Here is a 23,480-nt window from a genome sequence, read left to right as displayed (position 1 = left end):
TCATTTTAGGAACCTCAGAGGCTCAGAGATGATATAACTGATCCAAGGCGATGTGGCTCAGATCATCAGTGACAAAATAAGAAGGCTCTCCCCTGAGAGACGGGGAACTTGCTTCTCAGTGTCTGAAACTGCAGCCGGCCCTCCAGTCCCACTAGGCAGGGAGTGGGCCTTGGTCCAGAGACATCCTTACACTGGGAGACTCCTCAGCTAGATGACATTAGCACTCCATGTATTTCCTTCCCATGGGCCTCTGTGTAGAGTAATGCACTTGGGAGAGCCAAGGGCCATAATGGCTGCAGCTTTAGGTGGGAGGTGCATTCTCTCCGAGTCTCGGTTTTCCGATCTGGGAAGTAAGGAGTGTGCTCTCAGCCTGGGTCTAGTATGAGGCTCCATTAGGTGGAAGAATCTGAAGATGCTCTGAAACCACAGAGAATCAGATAAAGCTAGCTTGCACCTACCTACAAAGGCGTGTGTGTGTGTGTGTGTGTGTGTGTGTGTGTGTGTGTGTGTGTGTGCCGGGTGCCCTGCTTGGGCCCTGTGCTCTCCTGCACAGCTGGCTCTTATGTCAGCGGTTTGTGGAAGGGGAGATGAGCCTCATCTGCAGATGACGTTGAAGTACAAGAAGGTAAGTGGTGGCCCAAGGTCATGTGGAGCCAGCGACAGATTGGGATCTTGGTGTCTGAATGTTCAGCCCCTTCCCTTCTTGAGATGTCATTTACAGCACTGGGGTGGGAGATGCAGGCAGGGCAATAGGATGCCTAGGTCCTTCTAGAAGGGTAGCCACCACACAGCTCCCACCATCAGAAGGAAGCAGGAGTATACATGAGGACGGGACCACTTTCTGTGCCTGCTCAGCATCCGTGGCTTCTCCCCTAAGGTCTCTTGATTGGAGCAAATGATGGGACTGAAGGTCACTTCACTGATGGAGGCCAGAGGAGGGGCATGTGGGGAGAGGTATTGAGAGGAGAGTGTAGCTTTGCCCATCCTCAGGGAGACTGGGTGTATCTTTCCGGAAGCATACATGAATACACAGAGAATGATGGCAGGTACATGCACACACATGTGCACACAGGCAACTTACACACACACACACACACACACACACACACACACACACGCACACACACTGGCATGCATGGTCACAATCCCAGCAGGCTGTGCTGTGCACACAGGGTACATGCTACATACCTGACCTCACACTCAGATGTGTCACAGGTCCCTGTTCCAGACAAATTCAAGTTGTTTAAGGCTCTCTGGGGAATGAGGCTAACACTGTGGTTCGTCTTTGGTTGCAAAGGGAAAGGGGGTGGGGTGGGTGGAACAGGAGTAGGGCAGGGCCAAATATGCATGCAAAAAGCGTCAGCTGATTTCCCCAAGACAGATGTTAGAGGGAAGACATCCCCTACCTCACTTACCTGAAGACAGGCTACCCCAATGCCCACTGCTCCCATGAGCAGCAGGTGGTCAGCCAAGAACTGCTCCAGCTTGGCCACGCAGCCTCCCTGTGAGGTAGAGGTGGGTTATTCAAACCTTGGGCCAAGAACAGGCAGGAGGGTTAGGAGATGAGTGACCATCATCCTATGTCTGCAGCTGAGGCTGAGAGATATCAGTGCTTAAAGAGACCATCCTTCAATTTCTCCCGGCCATTTTGAGAGCCCCAGTGGATAGGCCATGATGTCTGAGACTTCTGGGAGGGGCCTGTTAATTTTTAGTTCTCTGTCGGATCTTTGAGGGTCCCAGGCTCTGTGATCTCAGGCCAAAGAGTGTGCTTTGCTTTCCTACACCTACCTACTGAGCTGGCCTTCCTGGGGTTCCCCCTAAACCCCAAGTGACCTCAGCACTCACCTCTACCTTGTAGATGTTGGAGGGGTGGACCCGCTGACCACAGCGGGCTACCACTGTCTTGCAGCAGCTGTCGGGCACCTGGCGACCCAGTGCTTCCTGAGACAAGATGTATGCGCTGTGCTGCCAGTCGGCTGAGCTGTTACTGCCACAGCATTTGAACTGAGAGGGGAAGAGGAGGCTCGGGTGAGAAGGGTCTGTGTGGTGCTTCCGCTCCTTCGATCCAGGGCCAAGTGTTATGCTAGGTTTTAACCTGGTCCCTCTCTCTTCTGTGGTTTCCCTTTAGAGAAGGGCGGGGTCTCTCTGGGGCATTTCTCTGCAGGACACCTGTTGTCTACCTGTGCCGGGTATTCTACAGTAGGGATTATCTGAGAGATTGGGAGTCAGATAAGGAGCTTTCACAAATGTAAGGTTGGGTGCTAGGGTGTACAGCCAGGGTCCAGAGCATCGCGACTTCACAAAGGGGTGACACCATGTTCATCCAGTTGGGGAAAAAGACCCAACCTTGTCTGAGGTTCCAGGATTTCTGTTGCGTTTTGAAATTCAGAGTCCCAAGACCAGAAGGACATGGAGTGTGTCCTAGAGACTATGCAGGACACAGGCCAGTCAGCCCTGACTACAGAGGCTGATGTGAGTACCAAGCGGAACCCCGCGGGTCTGCACTCTACCACATTCAAAGCGATTCAAAGGACTAATGTTTGTCACTTCTCCCCTCTGAGTCAGGACACTGAGATCCTAAAATTTTGTACAAGGTGCATGACACAACTGCCTTGAGTCTGTCTTGTGGGTGTCTCGTGGGCTCAGGGACCTTCTCCACGCCAGGAACGAGACTGAGGACTTAGCTTACCATTTACTGTCTTTGAGAAGAACACAGAGGAAGAAGGGAAATGATTTGTTTGTTGGGGGGCCAGCAAAACCTGTAAGTGTGAACAGAGATCCTGCACATAGCTGAGCACAGAGCCTGCACATAACTGAGCACGTGAAACATGTTCACAGCACAAGAGAACAGCCAGAGGGCACGCACAGTGTAACAGCAAGAACAGAGCATCCACACCACACAACAGCCGGAGCAGAGAGAGCATGTACACTGCATAATACCACACCCAGAGCACACACGTGACACAGCAATGAGATAAGGGCATGACCACAGCTCACGAGAGCACACAGCACACAGAGCGTGATGGCACACACAGAACAATGACTGCGGTGGGCTGTACTGAGAGTCACATGGCACTTGTACACGGTGTGTCCCTGTGGAATGTGTGTGTGTGTGTGTGTGTATGTGTGTGTATGTGTGTCTGTGTGTTTATGTGTATGTGTGTGTATGTCTGTGTGTGTATATGTCTGTGTGTGTGTATGTATGTGTGTGTATATGTCTGCATGCACACGAGCTGGTGTCCCTGAAATACTACATTACTTAAAAAACTGGGACCAAACCCTCTGCAGTGGGGCTGTGTGAAGATGGACAGAGTGGGTGCTGGGAGAACACTTAGTATGTGTACAGAGCCTGTAGATACCAAGACACAACTCTTACTACCTTCATTGTATGAGGAGTGGCCTGTGTGCATGTGTGTCATTATATACATGTGGCCCACATGTGGCCCTGGCTCTGATCCACCACAGTCTCAGGCTCGTTCCTTCCTACCTGGATGCTGGCTGGGACACTAACTGCCCCAGCTTGGGAGAGGTCCATGTTACACACACTGATGCCATGGAGACAGGTGAGTGGCAGCCTTGATTTCCTCCAGGCCATCTCCAGACCCACCTCCCCTACTCTAATCTGAGGTGCCCAGGAAAAGCTGCCCAGTGTCACCTGTTATTTTCCAGAGCTCCCTGAACAAGACCTTCTAGTCAAGGCTCCTGCCCAACCTTTGCCTCACACAACTCCTTATATGTGGGACCCAGAGGGTGCACACTGCTCGCAATAGATGTTCAACAATGTGGGCTGCCCTCTTCCAGCTACTGGGCTAAGCACATGGGACATGACCACATATGTCATGTGTACCCATGTGTGTGGACATGCCCCTGGTCATTTTCTCTGACATCAGCTATGTCTTCTTGGAAACGAGGCCTTTTCCTATATCCCTCATGTGCTGCCCAATGGCTCACAATCAAAAAATTCTTTCTTGCTCTGAGCCACAGTGACTTGGTCTAGAACACTGGGACCTTGGTGCCCATCTTTCTGAGGAAGGATGAAATTAGTCCGTAGTCAGGAGGAGCTGAGAGCAGCTTTCTGTCCCAGGAGACCCAAACGAGAAGCCAGCAGGGGTGGAGTTTGGCCAGAGTGGAAGAGGTATATTGGAGAAGCCAGGACTCATTGGGTACTTTCATGGTGTCAGGGGATATATCTAGAGGTGACGACCATCACTGCACCTCTCCACCATACGGCTTAGGTTAGGGAAATGGCAACATAAGCTTAGAGAGGGTGACTAAGTTTTCCTGAGGTCGATGGCATAGACTGGGAGATGGCATAGACTGTGGCTTACGTCTTGCTGCAGCCGGTCCACGGAGGCTGTGATCTCTGCGGCCCTGGGCTGCCCGTAGTGCTCAGTCAGGGTGCTGTTCAGGTGCCGCTTCAGCTCGTCACTCAGCTGAGGAGGGGAGCATGGAGTGTCAGCAGATCCCCCACCTTCCTCTAGCCCCTAGGTGTTTCCAAATCCCCACCAGCTGGTGTCAGGACACTGAAATGACTCGAACGGGGTGTTGTGAGCTGACAGGAAGGGCAGAGCTGACAGTGGGGCTGAGGATGACACGGCTCAGGCTGTGTCTCGCAGGAGCTGCCTTTAACTTGCTGTGGATTTAAACTCTGATTGCAAGATGAGGGTCAATACCTCATCAGGGGAACATATCTAGAGGTGACGATCACCATTGTACCTGTGGGCACTTGTGACCTTGTGAAACTGTGTGGACACTGGCTTGAAATGACCTGCTTGATCAGGACATACTGTCTATTCCATCCTTATGTCTCCCTGTTCATGAAATCCTGAACCTGAAGCTACAAGCATGGGAAGAGAGAGAGTCTCTTACCCATCCCGGTAGGCAGGGCCTACTCCAGTCTTTACAGGATGCCAGTCTGCCCTTTGACCCTTTCTAATCCCTTCTCAATGGCTGTCTTAGCAGATGACTTCCCCAGGGATCCCTGAGGGGTCTGGGGAGAAGGATGGCCTGTCCTCCCTGAGAAACTCTCACCCAGGTTCCTTAGTGAATCCCAGTAGTGCTCACAGAAACAGAGAGGTCTACCAGATCTGAGACAGGAAACTGGGGTGCAATGGATCCCCAGCCCAGGAAACAGAGCCTCCTATGGTACCAACAGAAAACTCAGCCAAAGGACCTCGTACTCACCCTCTGGTAGTACACATGTGCCAGGACCCCTGCCACCAGCTCCACAAGGAAGATGACCAGCAACAGGCAGAAATACTAGGAGCAACGAGAGGAATGGTCACCCTAGGAACTGGGCTCTCCTGTAACAAAAGCCTCTGCAAAGAAGCAGGGGGCAGCAGGGACACCTGCCAGGGCTCCTGTCACCCCATCCTCCTCTTTTTTTAATCTACATCTGGACACGACAACCCCACCCCTGCTGGCTGCCACCATCAATTTTCCCACTCACCCCTCTGCTCACTATTTAATGGGGAGCCCAAGAATCCATCTACTCATCCAGGCTTGAGTGGACACTGACTGGATGCCAGGTGCTAGGCACTGTGGGTAAGGAACTACTGGCTCATGGGTGTTGGGCAATATGAAGTTATTAGAACGCTGTGTATTCTATGGGCTAACCCTAGAGGCTCCTAATGTCATGGGGTGTCGGAGCAGGCCCAGTGGAAGTAGTGACATCCATGAAACCTCTCTAAAAAGGACCCAAGGAGAGAAGCATACTCCAAGCAGAAGAGCAACAACCCAGGGAGTGTGGAACATTTGAGTTTGGGCAATGCGGACACCCAGATGACTGGAAAGGAGAGGCAGGCTGGGCCAAGGAGATAGGGCTCTGGAGAAGGCAAAGATAGAAGCCCATGGGTAGTGATTTGAGTCATATATTCCAGCCCTGATGCCTGCTTCCTATCCTTCATAGCTTTCCTCAGGGCTCTTGGCTGCCCTCACCATGCCTGTCTCTCCCAGGCTCCTCAGTGCTAGCCCTGAGCTCCAGGGACCTGGCTGTGCTCCTCTCTCCTGGCTCCCACCTGGCTGTGCACTGTCATCAGCTTCATGGGAGTTAAAAGGTTACGATCTGAGAAAGGACTGGACAGGGACAAGGAGTGCCAGCAGAGCACAGACACCCAAGGGACAAGGAACTGAGGAAGGTGGGGAGGGTAAAGAGAGGATGACCAGTAAGAAAAATACCTCTCTTCTCTCTAGAGCTCACATCTGGTCACAACAACAGGGCAGTTGCCAATGTGTATTGAGATCGCAGGATTTAGGAAGGCCACCTCTGGGTGCCATCTGAGATGAAGTAGGGGAAGGTATGTGAGCAGGAGGAGACAGCTGTAATGGGTCCTCAGGAGGGTAAGACAGAGCCAGTAGTCTTTGCCTGATGGACAGGGCTTGGGAAGCACACACAAAGGGCATGGGATTTCTTTCAAGTCCTAAGGAAAGAACCAGGGCAAAGCTGTCCTTTAAATTACTTCTTAACCCTCAGTAATATTGTGTCCTCTGTTCTCAACACAACACTATTACTGGTTATCATTGGTGACCAGAAAAAGTTGCTTATCTCTCTAGATGGGGGTTTAGACTGTCTGTCACTCAAGGAGCCTGAGGCAGAGAGGACAAAGTATGTTCTTGATCACCCTTCCCATTTTCTCCTGCATTGTCATAGAAAAGGACACACAGCCTGGACATTCAAGCTTTGTCAGGTCCTCCTGGATGCATCCTATCATTCCATGACTGAGGATATGAGAAAGATAGAGTGGGTGCCATGAGGGGCACAGGCTAGAGGTGCACGTTCTGTGATCCCTTCTGCTGTAGGCATTGTCTGGGGTTCTGTCTGTCTGTCTAGACAGGGCTTTCCAGGCTCCAAGTGTGAGACTCAGGACCAGTAGTATGGGAGGGGTTAGAGGCTCCCCAGGACACAGTCCTTGGTCCCAGGACTCTTCAACCTGTAGATGGTACTGAATGAGACCCAGAGTAAACTGATGCATCTAAGAGGTCTGTGATGCCCACGTCTGCTCTCAGGAATGGGCATGAAGACATCGAGAGAGCTGGTGGCAAGCTTGGCATCTGTGACAAGTCTAGGCTCTTGTGTTCACTGGGGTTGGCTGAATGGGCACCACTGCAAATTAGAAAATTACTCTCAGACCAGGGTGGTATGCCTCTGTAACAGCTGTGTGGGTGCTGCGGTCCTTGTACATAGGATACGAGTTTCTGGGCATCTGTGGAGGCCCTGACCATGGAGTTGGGCTTTCAATCCCTTGCCAGTGGCAATGGTGGCATTACCTGCCCTGTCCATCCTGACTTGTAAGAGAAGTTGATTTTCCAGAGCTCTGACATGCTTCCTCCTAGAGCACAGCCAAGTGTAGGCTTGAGGTAAGCAGCACTTGTCAGACAGTGTCAAGGACCAACAGTCTAGATCAGTGCAGGACACTCCTGGAACTGCCTGGCTCACTAGACAGTGTGGCTCAGGAGACTGTCCCACTACTTCACAGCCTTCAGAACCCCAATATTCTTAATAGGTCCGCCCTTTTGGTTGGCTTGAAGTTGTCCTGCACTCCTTTTACCCAGGTGTGATACTAAGGGTAGTCTTTGTCTTGTTACACAGAACCTATAGGCAGGGACTACTGGTCAACCCAGGCCTCCCAAATGAATATTAGCATGGCCTACAAAATATCAGGAAAGAGGTGATGAACTGCCCGTCCCTGAACAACAGTATTAGGTTGCTGGCAGTTAGGAGATCACATCTTACCACCTGCTTCTCGGTCAACTGTGAGTCACTCATAGACGCCAGTCCTGAGGAGGTGGCTGTTTCATACTGCTCCCCTGGGGAAATCACTACTATGGTAGCTCTTGAGAGCAAGTGGAAAGAGGAAGAAGAGAGACATGAAACCATGTCACATCTCTGAAACAGATGAAACTGAGATTGTTCAGAAAAATCTAACAGGTCATGTGACATGTTAAGATGTCATGTAGAGGAGGCACATTGGTACCGTGTGAAGCACCCAGGGGAGCAAGGAGTAATGCTCCAGTATGATCAGGTATCCCAGGACACAGGGCTGGAGCCTGGTGCTCTGAGGGGACTGAGCCGGTCACAGGTGACAGTTCAGGCAGCCTTTCTTACTGCAACAAAATTACAGATGTGTGACTCACCTGGGCAGGAGAGGCCCTGAGTCATAGCTCCCTGTGACAGCTCCCAGGAGGCAGGCGAAGGGTTCAGAAGATCCTGCAGCTCTTAGCACAGGAATGATTTGTCCTAGAAGGTTGCTGCATTTGTGACAGGGAGGTTATGAGCCCTAGGAATGCCTCACCCCTGCTGTCTCCTCTACTTTACTCAGCCCTTTCAGACTCCCAGCACAATCGTCTCAGCCCCTCTGTATGACTCAGAGAGCTTCCCCTTGCACCCCTGCACAGTTCCCACCTCAGGCTACCTGTCCAGCCTTTAAGCTTTTGCCCTCACCAATCCCATTGACAGTGCCCACCTGCCCTTCATTTCTCAGCTCAGTCCTGCCTCTACAGTGCCAACCCCTGAAGATGTCCACAGCACCAGCTGCCTGATCCCTGGCTGACTCAGCCTTGTCTCCTCGGTCCTCTTCTCTAGACTTGGTTGCTTCTGATCCCTTCCCCTGCTGGTCCACTGCTCCTTTGCTCTGGGGAGGCCTTCACCTTCAACATAACAAGACTCATGGCTGTCTCGATTACTTCTGCTGAAGAGCTCAGTCCTGTCTCCCCAGAGTAACTATGAGCTTCTGGGGATAGGAAGCACATCTTGGAGTTCCCTTGCTCCTCCACTGTGCCTGGTAGGGTTGGGTGTACGCTCAGGAAACACCCCTGGGCTACAGGAGGAGTGTGAGACAACAGGAACCTACAGCAGGGTCAGTCCTGTGCTGAAAAGCAATTTAATCTTCTGTCTGGAAGGCAACACAGCTGCTAGCTCAGTTCAGGTTACCAAACGGCTCACCTATTCTGGAAAGACTTTGCCTCCAGGGACCAGTTGGCAAACTCTGAAGACATTTTTCTATTGTCACAGGCGGTACAGAAGGTACTATGGGCTTCTAGAAGGCAAAACCAAGGTGCAGCTGACCTTCTTTGAAGCATGGGACAGTTTCTAATGCACGAAACTACCCAGCAGACACATCAATGATTCAGAGATTGGGAAAGTCTGAGACACACTTCCCCTCAGGTTCTCAGGTTGATGCTGAGACTCGATTTGCATATGTGTCCCTAGGCTCTTTGCAATGCACAAAAGAAGACTGGAGAAAGTTATTCACTTGCCAAGAAGACAGAGATGGAACCCAGAAACACAAGCGTTAGAGGGATTTGACTCTGCCTGTCTGGGAGGACAGATCTGCACTACTCAGTGTGACCTGAGCAAGGGTCAGGAGGCTGGAGGGATGGCCTAGGATTGCATAACTACTTCCTTCAAAGGGAAGCATCCTCTCGGGACACAAAGAAGCTACAAGATTCATAGGCCTCTGCCCAAGGTTACATAAGCAGGAAGCAACTGCTGGACAGGGGAACCCTTGGGTGGAGCTGGCTGCAAGAAGTGATGGAGCGCCAGGGATTCAGCCTCATCTGTGCCTGGGTGAACTTTTCAGTCAGAAAGCTACTTTTTGGTCACCCACACTCCTGTAAGAAACAGGAGTAAACTCATTGCTTCACCAAGCTGGGCTTGGGTGGAATTGCTTCTTTTGTCTGTTGTTGGGGCCCAGTTTGGGGGTGAAGAGATATTTGTTCACATACCCCAGGTAAAGGCATTTAATCTGTGGGAAAACTGTGCTCTCTGAGACAGTAGGTCCCTCTGCTCTCTCTTGCTCTTGGTGACCTGGGGAGAGGCGTATTGCCATGGGAATTGCATTTGCCTGGATCTGGAGCATCTGAACTCTGATCTTCATGCTTGCACAGCTAGGTCTTTATTTCTTGGAACCATCTCCCCACCCCCTTGATAGTTCTGTAACAGTTTTAACTCGAAGCAAAATTAGATGCTTTCTGAAACGACAGAGCTGTGAGGAATCTGAGATCGCACGGTATTCTCTGAATGAAACTAGCATATCTTATAATGAGAGGCTCTGCAGGAAATATGCAGAAATACATCTCCCTGGGACATTAGGGCAACTAATTTGAAACAGTCTTCAGATGGACTCACCTCGCACTGGGGCAAGCCACGTGCCAGGTAATTTCTGTGTCAGATACGCAGGGGCAAATGGTGCAGGGCAGCAGCTCAGCATCTATTTTGCTATCTTTGTGGTCAGTTTTAAGACTTTTATAAAACTGCCACCTCAGACTTCCTCTGTTGCATGGACTCTGCCACAAACAAGGAAGTGTTAGGTTACCAAAGTGTTCCTTGGTTCCCCTCACCATTCTGCATATGCGATTTAAAAAGAAAAACGAACTCAGTTTGTAAGGCTTGCCACAAGACCACCACATAACCACTAAGGTGCTGGTGCAGGAGAGCTGGGACAGGTGGAGATACCAGGCTATTCTCAGAATAGTCTTGAAGAAAGAGCAGACTCAAGACAAGGCCAAAGTTAACCGGCAGTGAGAAGCCCCTCCACCCTGAAAATCTCAGCAGCTTAGTGTGAAAGATGACAGCAGCCAGGTGTCGGGTTGTGGGGGGAGGACCCAGGACTTCAGACCAAGCCAAACCGGAAAAGACAGAGCCAGCTGTTTAAGCAGCAAGTGACCTTGGGGCAAATTATTTTCTGACAATTACCCAACAGCTGGAGGCACTTGGCTATTTGCAGAAGAGAGAGGATGTAGGCTCGGAGCATCAAGTCATTCCTCTAACAAGATGTCACTGTTGGAAGGTCGAAGGTGACCTCTAGTCCTGGCACCAGTCCAGTGCTCACAGACTGGGTCAACGGGCCACAGCCTTGCCTTGCTGGATGCTGGGCCTCAGCCATCCCACCTGGGATCTGAGAGACTGTGGCAGTCTATGGCTGGCTCTCACATTCAGTCTGTTGGGGGTGACTGGGATGGGGGCTGGGCACAGACACCATCAGAACTGGCATGAAGATAGCTGGCCGGCAGCTTGAGGGGAGACTGAGACACGGCAGCAAGGAGGGGGCTGACAGGTCCTGGGGAGGAAGGAGGTTTTCCAGAAGCACAGAGGTCATCCAGAGTACAGGGCTAACTGCTGAGGCCCCAAAGTATTACCTTCCATGTGTCCAGGCACCATGGAAGCAAAACACAGTTCCTGTGAGACAAGCCAAGGACAGGTGTCTACCAGGTTTCATGTGGGGACTTCCCAGAATTTCATCTGAATGGGCTGAGTGACAACACGATCCGGAATGCGTACAGGGCCAGCAGCTGGTTGTAGAGAGAGAGAAGCAGGCTCCCCATGGAGGGTGTAGGGTAGTGCACATAGCCCAGGGACCCCAAGGATCCTCCTGCTGATAGATTTTTGGCTGAGGACCTGAGTAACCTGCCTGGGAGCCCCTGGAAGGGCTTGGGCTTTCCCACTTTCTCACAGGCTAACAGGGAGATAGAATAATGAGGGCAGGGCATGGTGGCAGGGGCCCAGGATGGGGCCACAGTGTGGTCTCTAGTGGCGAGAGTTCTAGGAAAAGAGTAATGGAGAAAAGGGAACCCAGGAGACATTTCTACCAGGAACAAGAGAGAGGAGACCTTACGTTCCAGGGAACAGTCAGCCTAGGGGTTGGGAAAGGTCAGACATCTTGGAGGAGAAAGCATCTGAGATGAATATAAACCCCTTTCAGCAGAGGGTCCTATATTCCACAGCATACCAAAACAATAGCAGAATCACAGTCCTTTTTCTCTTCCCTACATTGTGTCAAGAAGAGCAGGAAAGCCGGGAACACATGGGCTGCAAACACCCGTTGAGGTGGATGGTCTGCAAGCCTTCCATGTGTGATGCAGCATTGGCTGCAGAAGTTTGGAGGTGAGGGGTGATGGAGGAAGTTTACTGCCTATGAACAAACAAACCAACCAACCAACCAACCAACAAAATAACCAACCAACTAACCAACCAACCAACCAACCAACTAACCAACCAACTAACCAACCAACTAACCAACCTACTGACCGACCAACCAACCAACCAACCAACCAACCAACCAACCAACCAACCAACCAGCTGTGTTTGTCGAGCATGCTGCTGGAGGAGGCAATGATCAGGTACAGAGAAAGGTGGTCCTGGTTAGGAAGGTAGTTGCACAGAAGGTGGCCTGGCTTGCCTCTGTGATAAGATGCTACGTGGCTAGGGTGAAGTCCCCATCCTTTGGATCTTGAACATTAAATGCAAGCAGAGGTGGGAGGAAGGCATTTGTCCAGCATGTTCTTCTGGCGAGGAAGGGTCAGACGGCCTCCTTCCTCCCTAGAGCATCCTGCTGCTATGCAGGACTCTCTGCTCGGTGAGCATGCCTTGTGTCCTTGCTTTGGGACCAGCCTGCCCTTGGGATATCACATCCTCTGCTCTGTGGTGGGCTAAGAGAGGTACATGTGTTTGTCACAACTGGAGGGGCTGAGGCTGCTGGCTGCCAATGGAAAGCCATGCGTTTCAGTCAGATTCCTGAGTTACCGGGGGGGGGGGGTGTGGGGGGAGTCCAGCCCTCAGCCGTCTAGCTTCTGGGGTGTTACATTTCTGAAGTGTCCCTAGAACCTCAGTGTTAGTTAGAACATTGACCACGGACAGTCAACAGGAAGGCTTTTCCACAGTCAAGTCCAGCATTAACCATGACAGGGACATGTCCAGACATCTACGACCACCACTCCTCTTCTGGTCCCAAGGTAGAAGGAGCCTCACTCTGCCCCAAGGCCTGCTGTCCTGTCTCCAAAGGAAGGCAATCTTTCCCTTTTCTGTACCTCTTTCCTCTAAATTGAAGCCTTCCCTCCTAAAGGGACAAGCTGACTCATAAGAGTCCGGAAGCTCAGGGAACTTACAGGCATCAGGACACTCAAAGAGATTCACAGGAAGCTCAGGGAACTTACAGGCATCAGGACACTCAAAGAGATTCACAATGTCGTACCCTGAGGTTATAAAGATAATACTTGTGAAGGAGAGGAGTCTGTTTGGTGGCGCTGTCTGCAAGTTATAGGGAGCACAGGGACTCAAGTTTCAAGTTGGCATCCATAAGGGGTCGGGTTCTTGAGTGAAGTAGTTTGCTGAGGGTCACTTGTGTTCCTGTGAGGAACTGGGGTTACTGTAAGAGTAGCAGTAAGTTACTGGGGTGTACACACTGTTTCCACAAGGTAGATTTGGGTAGATTTATTTCTTTGGTGTGTCACTGGTGCCCATCTGATGTCAATAGACATTCATCTTTCTAGGAAAAAATAACACAACAGCCCTGTTTATGACACTTCCTGGGGTTGGGTGGGTGTGGGGCAAAGACTCAGTTGCTCCAATAGAAGCAAATGGAGGAGGAGGGGTGTAGTTCTGTAAATGACCCCTTCTCTCCACAGGCCACCTCTTCCTTGATGGTCTCATTATCTTCCCTGGGGTGCCTGCTGTAGCCTGGCTCACAGGCTTAGTAACGAGGGCTGGCCACCCAGAGAGGGGAAAAATCTTCAGGGTAGCCAGGCATGAGGGGTATACACACAGAGATATGTTTAGGTACAAGAGAGGGCTTTCTGCATGCTCCAGCCAAGGCTGCAAGACGTAGACACATCCACCAAAGGCATCTATTTTTGCACCATCAGAAGTTATCAGAGGTAGCAATGCTCTTGGGTTGTTGCACACTTGGCTAGGACCAGGTGTCTAATACCCATGCTGACACTACCACTTTCAGGATCTTGCCTGGGTGACAATGTGGGTCAGTACTGGGAACAGAGTGGCTGGCATCTTAGGAGATCAAGTTGTCATAAAAGCTCTCCGCTAGGCAATCTCACAGGTCAGAGGGAAGCCATGACTCGGCACCCGATCTCCTGTCCACGCCACTGTCATCACCTCCTCCCCCTCCCTCCCTCCTTCCATGGGTCACATGACCAACCATCCACCCATCTTTAAGACCAAGGTCTCCAGCCTCCTCAAGTATAGTCTAACTGTCCTTTGGTCTAGATGGCCTTCCCAGCAGAGTCTGAGTTCATAGATGGCTGTGTAGGAAAGATACGGAACCTGTAAAGTGAGTGCCCTGTGCTTGGAGGTAGTCCCTATGTTACTCAGAACCTCGTGTGTGTGTGTGTTTGTGTGTGTGTGTATGTGTGTGTGCGCTCGAGCGCAAACAGAGCTTTGTAGTCTTGGAATGGAGACTGGGGCCCAGCAGATGTTAAGCAGTCTGCTTTGATTGTGTGCTTTGTGCGTCATGTCCTCTGTAGATACCTGCCTGCTTCTGTAGGCATCCCACACCAGACTAGTGAGGACAGGGAAAAGTGTGTGTGTGTGTGTGTGTGTGTGTGTGTGTGTATTATATAAACATGAGTACTGTGACACTCACATTTCCACCAGCAGGTTCATAAGCAACACAACCCAGAACCTTCTTGTTCTCTGTCCCATTCTGCCTATGAAGGAAGCAATGACGAAAGTGACCAAGGACAGATCGGAATTGAGGACCCTGAGTCACCTACTTCCTGAATCACTGTCCTCTCAGGCATTGAACTCTGAATTGTTTAACTAAGAACCTACTCTCACTGCTTTCTTGGGCTAACACAGGCAGCATTAAAGCCCAGTTTCGGCCTAGAGAGATAAGTTGCTTTAGATGTGTTCTCTTTTCTGGAGACGACTGCCTTGCCTTTATTCATTTTTTCCCTCTGGGTTAACTTCCTTTTGAAATCTTTAATCAGATGGAGGCAGCAGGAAGCCCCAAAGGAGAAACACAGTGAGTCCAGCTCTACACACAGTGGTCCTCAAAGAGAAAGGGAAAAGATCAAAGGTGGGCATTGGAATGAAGGACATCCAAGCTGGGGTGCGGTGGGGGTGGGAGTGTCCTCAAGCATCCCCAGGAAGAGTCTATCCTGTTTGCACCAAGGCTAGATATCCCTCCCTCCTGCTCCCTTTATCCTGGCATGCCTTCAGCCCCTAAAAGTCATTTTCCTAAGAAGGAGACAGTCCCTGGGGACAGGAATAGCTCATCCTTTCGGACGTGGTAGCAGCAATCGGTTTGGTATAAGAACCAAGAAGGGAAAAGGGATGGACTTTAAATTATTCACATCAGATCTTCTATTTTAGCTAAGATGGAGAGAGAGAGAGAGAGAGAGAGAGAGAGAGAGAGAGAGAGAGAGAGAATTCAGGCCATCTGAGCGGAAAGCTGATGACCAGTACCCATGCCACCCAGATCAAAGGAGGGGCCTATTTTTAGAATCTGGAATGTGGGCCCTGCAAACTTTTATATCTTCAGCCAAATGAAGATCGTGATGGATGTCTCAGACTAAACTGGGTCTCTGTCAGGAGCTTTTTTTATATTTAGGGAGGGGGATGAATGAAAAAAGTAAGTTCTAGAACCCAGTTTCTGAAAACCAGGGGACCCTGAATCACGGTGCTTCCATCTGGTCTTCTGAGGTTTTCTGAGCTAGGAGGACAAGGCCTAGAAATTATGGCAGATGTATCTGGGCTAGTTCTCAAAAGCAGGTTTGTTTGTTTGTTTATTGGTATGTTTGTTTGTTTCACAGCTTGTCCAGCTTTCTGTGCAACCTCCAACCTGGAGGAGAGACCCAGCCTCTCCTAGGCTCTGTTGTGACCTCACTGCTATACAATGTGTGGATAGTGAGAAAGTGTCATAATGTCCGGGAAGCCACATTACATAAAGATCATAAAAGCATAGCTCTAATCAACACATCATAGCGCAGCTCCTTTGAGAAGGGACCTAAATTAGCAGTTATTTTTAGGGCGCTGCTCCCAACGTGCTCACAGTCTAGGTGAGGACACATCCCGCATAGAAGTTGCTACAGTGGGAAGTTAGGAGGGCACCAGGACGCAGCCCCAACAGCCCAACTGTGTCCTCCCCCTGTGACTCGATAATCTGTCTTGCTCTGCCCTCTGCTGAGCCACAGAGTGGTCCTCTGTGCTACTCTAGTTGGTGCTGCTTAAATCTTTGAAACAGTGACCCAGGAAGTCCCAGGGGTCAGATTCTACAGCCAAGGCTCTGAGAGCCTGTAGTTCCCTCCCAATAGAACAGGAGAGCATTTTTTTTTCCTAGTCCCAGATCAGCACTAATGTCCCAAAGAGCAGACTTGGCAGTGGCTGCACAGAGACCCAGAGTCCTACAGCTGGCTGGCTCTGTTGGGCTCACTGAAAAAGGCCTATGATTGAAATGAGCTCAGATTTTAATGGAGGAAAACCCAGTGATCTACAGGAATGAGCTCCCTCCTCCCACACCCAGACCGCTTTCCTATCAGCCCCTTCCCTTGCCTTCCCTTCTTTCTCTCCATGTCTTTCTTAGCCAGAGACACTTGCCTGGGCCCACAAAGCCTGGTGAATTCACAACTCCCAGGCAGGGCCTTATCTACTGCACAGACCATTTTCTGCACCTATGTTCCTCCTAGCAAGACATGGGCTAATGTCCTTTTTATGACTTAAGACCTCTAGTCTCTTTCCAAACAAAATGCAAAGAATGCAGGTGATTTCTGGTAACTTGTTCCCTGATTTACTAAAAAAGTGGAAATACTGGCCATGTGGCACTCGTCGGGGCTGCTAGGGTGACAGCATGCAATTAGGAAGGGTGGCTCTGTAATGTGCGGGTGGGTAATCCCTGCAGAGGGCCCTTACATACCACACCCCAGGGGAGCACCGAAAAAGTTCCAGAATGTACTGTACTGAAAAACGTTCATAATGTGTGTGTGTGTATGTGTGTATGTATGTGTATGTGCATGTGTGTGCATGTGTGTGTGTGCGTGTGTGTATATGTGTGTTTGTGTGTTTGTGTGTGTATGTGGGTGTGTATGTATGTGTGTATGTATATGTGTGTGTGGGTGTGTGTGTGTATGTGGGTGTGTGTATGTGTGGGTGTGTGTATGTGTATGTGTCTGTATGTGTGTGTATGTGTGTATGTGCGTGTATGTGTACGTGTGTGCATGTATGTGTGTGCATGCACACTTGCACACATACACTTGTGCAAGTGCACACACACACATGCAGTCATAGGTGGACCAACAGCCTGTCCCATCTTGTATCTCTAATCTGAGATCATACCTGGAAATCATACACTACCCTTACTTCTTCTATGTAGCTTTCTGGGCAAATTCTAGACCTGACTGTTGCACCATGAAACTCCTGCCTCCGTGGGAAGTGGGCTGTAGAGGGGAGTCCTGCATGCTGGGTTCAGTCAGTCCACATCTTCGGGACTTAGTGCCTCCACTGTAAATAGAGTGAATCTTGCGCCTCTGGGGACAGGAGATATATTAGGTCAGTGCATAGGAGATGGACCATTAACTCCTTCCTATAGGTGTATGCTGTAATTTTCCACTGCCTCAACACCCCCACAATCAGGCTGTGAGCAGCCTAGTAACTAGTAACCAGGAGGACCAGACAGATAAGACTTGGTTGGCCCCGACCATATTGTCCCTTCCCAACTTCCTTTGGCTCTGACCTTCTAATATTCAAAGGCACCTCTGGTCTCTCTTTGTGTGTCCTACCCCTTCATGTTGTCCTGACAACATGATTGCTTTCTGCCTCCTACCTGCTTGGCTGAGCCTGCTCCCTCGGTGGTCCTCCCAGTGAACCCTCTCTTTGCAGGTCGCTTCACCTGTACCTGCTCCCCAGCTCCTGTCAAGTGCACATCAGAACCTGGAGCAGCTCTGTGGGCGGGCGTGTGAGGTCTGAGTGACAGAGCAGGCACCGGTGCCGGTGCCGGGAGGCTTGCGGATGGGCAGATGGCAGTGCCTTCGCAGGGTTGGTGGAGTGTGAGGAGCAGCCGGCGGCGGTGCTCAGCGAACAGTGGCCATCTGTGTCGTCAGCAAGCTATGCCTCGTCAGCAGAGGCTGCTTCCCAAGGCTGCTGGGGACACCTCACCCCCTAGATGGATGGCTGAGTCAGAAGCAGGGTCCCCGAGGGACAGTGTCTGCATTCCTTCTTAGGCTGTCAAGAGGAAGCCCTGGTCTTCCCAGCAGATGTCTCCTCCTCTGCCTCATGTTCCCTGAGATGCTTTGCAAGGCAGTCCATGGTAGGAGGGAAGGAGGCACAGGACTCAGAAGCCTGCCTTCCTGGGACAGGTCCTAGGGACCAGAGACAACAGCTCATCTAGAACCTCAGGCTTCTCAGAGCTTAGCTGTACACAGACCCAGGAACTGAGCCTCTCATGGAAAGAGGTCTTTCTTTCCATCGACCTGATAGCCCCATCTCCTTGAGACTCACTCCCCACAAGGGCTGGTCACTGAAGCATAGGACCGTTCTCTGCTTGAGTTCTTATGACTCAATGTCTTCCTCCAGCAGAATGGTCAGATCTGGGACATGCCAAAGACTCTCAGGGACCTTGGGTGGCCAACTCTTCACCATATGCTGGAGAAAGACTTGGCCCTCTACACCCAGGAGTCAACCAGCTTTGGGTGCATGTGGAGGAGACAGGATCTGCTATGGTGTGTCTGTACTTAGTGTGTACAGAATGTCACCATTAGTCCTTAATGGTAAGGCACAATTACTTGTGTGGCACTTGCACAATATTTGGTATTATAAGTAGCTAAACATGATTTTTAAAGAGACAGAATATAGACTGTATGTGAATAGTGCACCATTCTCTATGACCGTCTTCTGGCTCTAGGTGTGTGTGTGTGTGTGTGTGTGTGTGTGTGTGTGTGTGTGTGTTTCCAGAGCCAGTTCTCATGGGCTTCAAGGGATGACCACGTTCTTGCCAGACCATGTTGAGAATGACCAGGCAGGCTGTGGCTGCCCCCAACCTGCTCTGGAAGGTGCTTCTGAGTACACCTCCTGAAGGTTGGTCCCTGGAGAAATTTAGCCTATATATCATCATGTACCCTGCCAGCACCCTGGATCCAAGCCTTTCCTCAGAGTCAAATGAAAGGATTCTTCAAAATGGGAGCACCATCCAGCTGGGTCTGCACAGAGCGGCTTTTATATCCAGGACAAAAACTAGGTCGCTGCTTTGAGAGCTGCTGCAGGGGCCAGGCCTCAGGCTCCCTGCTGCAAGCCCCGCTTCCACTCCCTAGGATGAGTGCAAGACAGAATACTGCACAGTCTAGGATGGGTGGTGGGGCTGGGACGCAGAGTGGGTATAGGCAGCTCAAGAGCCCTTTGAGGTTTCTTCTCATTGCCTGCTTTCTTTCAAACTCAGCCTGATTTCTCTTTGAAATTTGGATCTATTCTGCAGCTTAGGCTTCCTCTCAAAGCCCAAGCTTTTTTTCCCCCAGTTTTCTCTGTTTGTTTCTTCTCTTCTGAACATTAGGCTTAGTCTGGGATGGGTACAGAGAGGCCAGAGTCAGTCACCATCAAAGAGTGTCAGAGAGCTGGTTGTGTGGAGCCTGAGGTGTTCTCCACCTCAGGGTCCCTGCTGGCTCTTCCCTGGCCTCTTTCCTGACTCTGGATAGATGCTATGGCCCCCAGGAAGAAGCTGCCATGAAGGCCATAGTACCTACAAATGCCAGCCATGATGTACTCTTTACAAATGATCAAATCAGTTAAGCCTGATCATACCTCTCCATGGAACTGCCCTAAGTACATATTAGACAACATAAGGGGGCATATCCAAAAGAAGAAGAAGAAGAAGAAGAAGAAGAAGAGGAGGAGGAGGAGGAGGAGGAGGAGGAAGAGGAGAAGGAGGAGGGAAGGAAGGGGAGGAGGAAGAGAGAGGAGGAAGGAAGAGAAGGAGAAAGAGGAGGAAGGAAGAGGAGGAAAAAGAAGAGGAGGGGAAGGAGGAGGAGGAGGAGGAGGAGGAGGAGGAGGAGGAGAAGAAGAAGAAGAAGAAGAAGAAGAAGAAGAAGAAGAAGAAGAAGAATCTAGAAATTCATAGAACAAAAGACCCAATCTTTCAGCAAATAGAGTGGGGTGACTATCCTCAGAGATAGAAAGAGACATCAGAGACAAATCAGTCAGTTTTAACACACGGGGCTAATTAAATAAACTTAAAAAGAAACAACACCTCATGGGTCAGCTGGGGGAAATCAGAAGCTACCTCGTTATTTTGTGATATTAAGAACTGAATATTGATTGTTTTTAGCTGTGACGAAGGACCCTTAGGGTCGAGAGATATATGAAAAAGATGACATAGTGTCTGAGGCTGCTCTACAGCAGAGAGCAAGACATGAGGAGGATGTGCACCAGGTGAGGGTGACCATGAAAGGACAATGGTGAACTCTGGGTGAAGGGACATAGAAGGTCATTGGAGCACTGTTTCAGTCTTTGCTGTGTAAACTGCCTGCTAAAGTCTAAAAGGGGAAAGAAGAAGAGATGGGGAGGGGAGGAGGAAGGGAAGAGGGAGGAAAAAGAGGAGAGAGGGCAAGATGAAGGAGAAAGGAGGGAGCACAAGAAGGAGGGGGAAGATTAGGGGAGGAAGAGGAGGAGGAAGAGAGGAAAGAAAAGGAGAGGAAGAAAAAGATAAGGAAGAAGGGGAAGAAGAAGAAGAAGAAGGAGGAGGAGGAAGAGGAGGAAGAGGAAGAGGGGGAGGGGGAGGGGGAGGAGGAGGAGGAGAAGGAGGAGAAGGAGGAGAAGGAGGAGAGGAGGAGAAGGAGGAGAAGGAGGAGAAGGAGGAGAAGGAGGAGAGGAGGAGAAGGAAGAGAAGGAGGAGAAGGAGGAGAAGGAGGAGAAGGAGGAGAGGAGGAGAAGGAGGAGAAGGAGGAGAAGGAGAAGGAGGAGGAAGAAGAGGAGGAGGAGGAGGGGGGAAGAGGAAGGACTCTAGCAGTTGCTATAGTATTTGCTAAGGCTGACCTCCTGGCTCAGGTCAGACATACCTAGACAGTAGAGCCACCACAGACCCTACAGAAGCCACCCTGCTCTGGCTTCTCAGTATCCTCAGTGCCCTATCTGGGGAACATGTGTGATGCTTCTCTGACCCCATGTAGCACAGGCCTATACTCACTTTATAGGGAAAGATACTGTGGAAAGACAGCTTCCACATAGGGACAGGGAGACACTCACTGTGGAGAGACAGCTCTTCTGTTCCCGGATGATGGCCCCAAAGCCCAGGAAACCAGTTGTCATGACAAGACCACCAACGAAAATGAGGATGTAAGCAGAGGCAGCGAACGTGCTGGAGGCCAAGATGCTGAGGTAACCGCTCTTCTCCACCAGTGTCCAGATACCCACGGCCATGACGGCTGTCCCACCTACCTGCAGAGACACAAAGCCAATCAGGTGGCGCATGAGGCTTTGCCAGCTGCCATCTGTCTAGTGGCCACTGGGCAATACATTCTTTTCAGGCCCCTTGTCAATTAGCCTTCAAAGGGGTCTAAAGGGGATGTTTCAGTTTATAAATGAGCAAATGGAGGGTTCAGGTGCTCAGTAGACTTGCCAGCACACCCACCTCACCCTGTGCCTCTGTCCCCTCACAGATGCAGAAGGATTTTGAATCTAAGTCTGAGCCCAAATCTATGCTTCTTACTGACCAGGGATGAACACCCTTTGCCTTCCCCATGCCATTCTGGGCTCTCTCTTCCTCAGCATGTTCATTGGTCTCTCTCAAAATTTCCCAGAGGACCTTTCATGCTGGCCCATGCTCACATGTGTGCATCAGTTGAAGAAACAGGCCCACTGAGGAAAAGTGCCTCGCTGAGGTCTTGCTTCTAGGAGGGACAAATCCAGGAGTGATGCAGAGCTAGGTCATGTCCACAGTGCCTGCTCCTTGGAAAGGCCTCCGTGCTCCCCACACTCCTGCACAGGATGGGCTGTGCTCCCCACACTCCTGCACAGGCTGGGGAGGGAGTTAACCATCTTATTCCAGTTTGGTCTTGAGATGGGTCTGGGATGGGACCCTGCTCACTCTCTGGTCTGAGAGCTGCTGCCAAGGAGGAGTGTCATGGAGCACAGCTAGGAGTCCAGCCTCCAGGGATCATGAGGCCGAAGAACTGCTTTGGTAGGGATAACACTTAGAAGAATGCATTTACACACCATGTGGGTACTACAGGTGCCACACATGGAATAGGAGAGCTATTTGCCCAGGACTCGGGGACTTCTGAGAAGTTCTGCCATCTGATCCTGGGAAGGTCAACTTCTTCTTGCCCCTGGTCTCCAGGTCCCCATTTAAGAATGGGCCCTTTCCTTCAGATGAGTAGTCGAGGCTTCCTTAGAGGTCTTACTATGGTCAAAGCTAGAGGGGCCTGTTCCTTCCCCACTCTGTTTCTGCCCTCACCTGGGATGCTTAACCCTGGAAAAGGTTCCCCACCTGTACCACAGTGACTCCATGGTCGTTTTTTCTGCTCTGCACAGTGACAGTCCTCAGGAGAGCAATGCTTGGGGGGTTCTTAGCAATTATCATACCCAAGGCACTTGCATCATGTGATTGACATGTGATCCGTCGATTTCTTATCTAAGTTATTACAATCATCCTGGGAGGATGGGTCAGGGTATATTATCCTGTGTAGCAGATGAGGAAGGAAATTGAGGCTTATAGAGAATAGCAGAGTGCCCGGGATGACACCATTCATTTCAGAACTGAGATTCAGGGCCAGGTCTTTTGAGGACAGAGGCAGGACTGTGCTTGGATCTGACGAAGTGGGTGTGCCTGATCCTCCGCTTCTGCTGCTCAAACGGATGATTCTTTCCAAGAACCCCTTTATCTCCATTGGTACCTCCAAGAGAAGTCAGCGTAAGGCCACCACCATGCAGGACCATGGCTGTGCTGCTAAATGGAACTGGAGATGCTAACCTTCCCTCCACTGCTTGAGGCACAGTCCCTGCTTTCATTGTAACGTCTCTAAACTTAGGATGCACCTTTGATGAATAGTGCTATCCTTGCCAGTACCTTTTCTTAGTGGTACTAACAACAGCAATGACATAGCCTACCAATCATCCTTCGAGCCAAGAATCCCAGGACACAGGAGACATTCAGAGACCCCATGGGTGAGGGTTATCTATGCCCCACACAATTCCTATGACCGTTCTGAGTCTGGGTAGATGGGGCTGAACAACGCATGTGAATGACTAGTGGCTGCCCCTGTTGGTCAGCTTCCATGACCACTGGGAACTTTGAGTAAAAGTTCACCTCACTATTCCTTTATATAACTGGATTGCCTAGAAGGCTGGAATGAGGGTTTCAACTCTGCACAGTTCAGCTGGGAGAGGGAGACAGTCCTTTCACGTCTTTTCTCTTCAGCCCTGCATCTTTTAAGTTGAGAGAGCCTCACTAGATTGGTAGTTCTAGTCCATACCTCCTAAAGAGCCTTTGAGATACTTTTTTCCAAGGACTTATCTGGATGTGTGCTTTGTCCATGGTGTTGTACCAGCAGACTTCAGCCCAAGATACACGTTGAGGTCTTTGCCAACAAACACAGTGCATTAACTAAGAAATAACCCCCCTTTCTGTCTCTCTCTCTTCTCTGTCTCTCTCTCTCCTTTCTTCTCTGTCTCTCTCTCCTTTCTTCTCTGTCTCTCCTCTCTCTTCTCTCTCTCTGTCTCTCCTCTCTCTCTCTCTCTCTCTCTCTCTCTCTCTCTCTCTCTCTCTCTC

The 23,480-nt window shown here is 50.5% G+C and overlaps 1 protein-coding gene across 1 annotated transcript in view; it reads right to left on the bottom strand.

Moving 5' to 3' along the window:
• Positions 1-23,480, bottom strand: part of Tspan11 (tetraspanin 11) — a 37,341-nt gene that overhangs the window by 5,188 nt on the left and 8,673 nt on the right. The window contains exons 2-6 of the mRNA XM_028754355.1: positions 20,957-21,148; positions 5,185-5,259; positions 4,329-4,433; positions 1,846-2,004; positions 1,416-1,502 (exon numbers count right to left, since the gene is read on the bottom strand). Of these exons, the coding sequence (XP_028610188.1) occupies positions 1,416-1,502; positions 1,846-2,004; positions 4,329-4,433; positions 5,185-5,259; positions 20,957-21,148 (618 nt within the window). The remainder of the gene's footprint in view (positions 1-1,415; positions 1,503-1,845; positions 2,005-4,328; positions 4,434-5,184; positions 5,260-20,956; positions 21,149-23,480) is intronic.

Source organism: Grammomys surdaster, unplaced genomic scaffold (genome assembly GCF_004785775.1).
Source record: "Grammomys surdaster isolate TR1022 unplaced genomic scaffold, NIH_TR_1.0 126013, whole genome shotgun sequence".
Lineage (NCBI taxonomy): Eukaryota > Metazoa > Chordata > Mammalia > Rodentia > Muridae > Grammomys > Grammomys surdaster.
The sequence above is the reverse complement of the archived record's forward strand: the minus strand, read 5'-3'. Positions and strand labels throughout refer to the sequence as shown.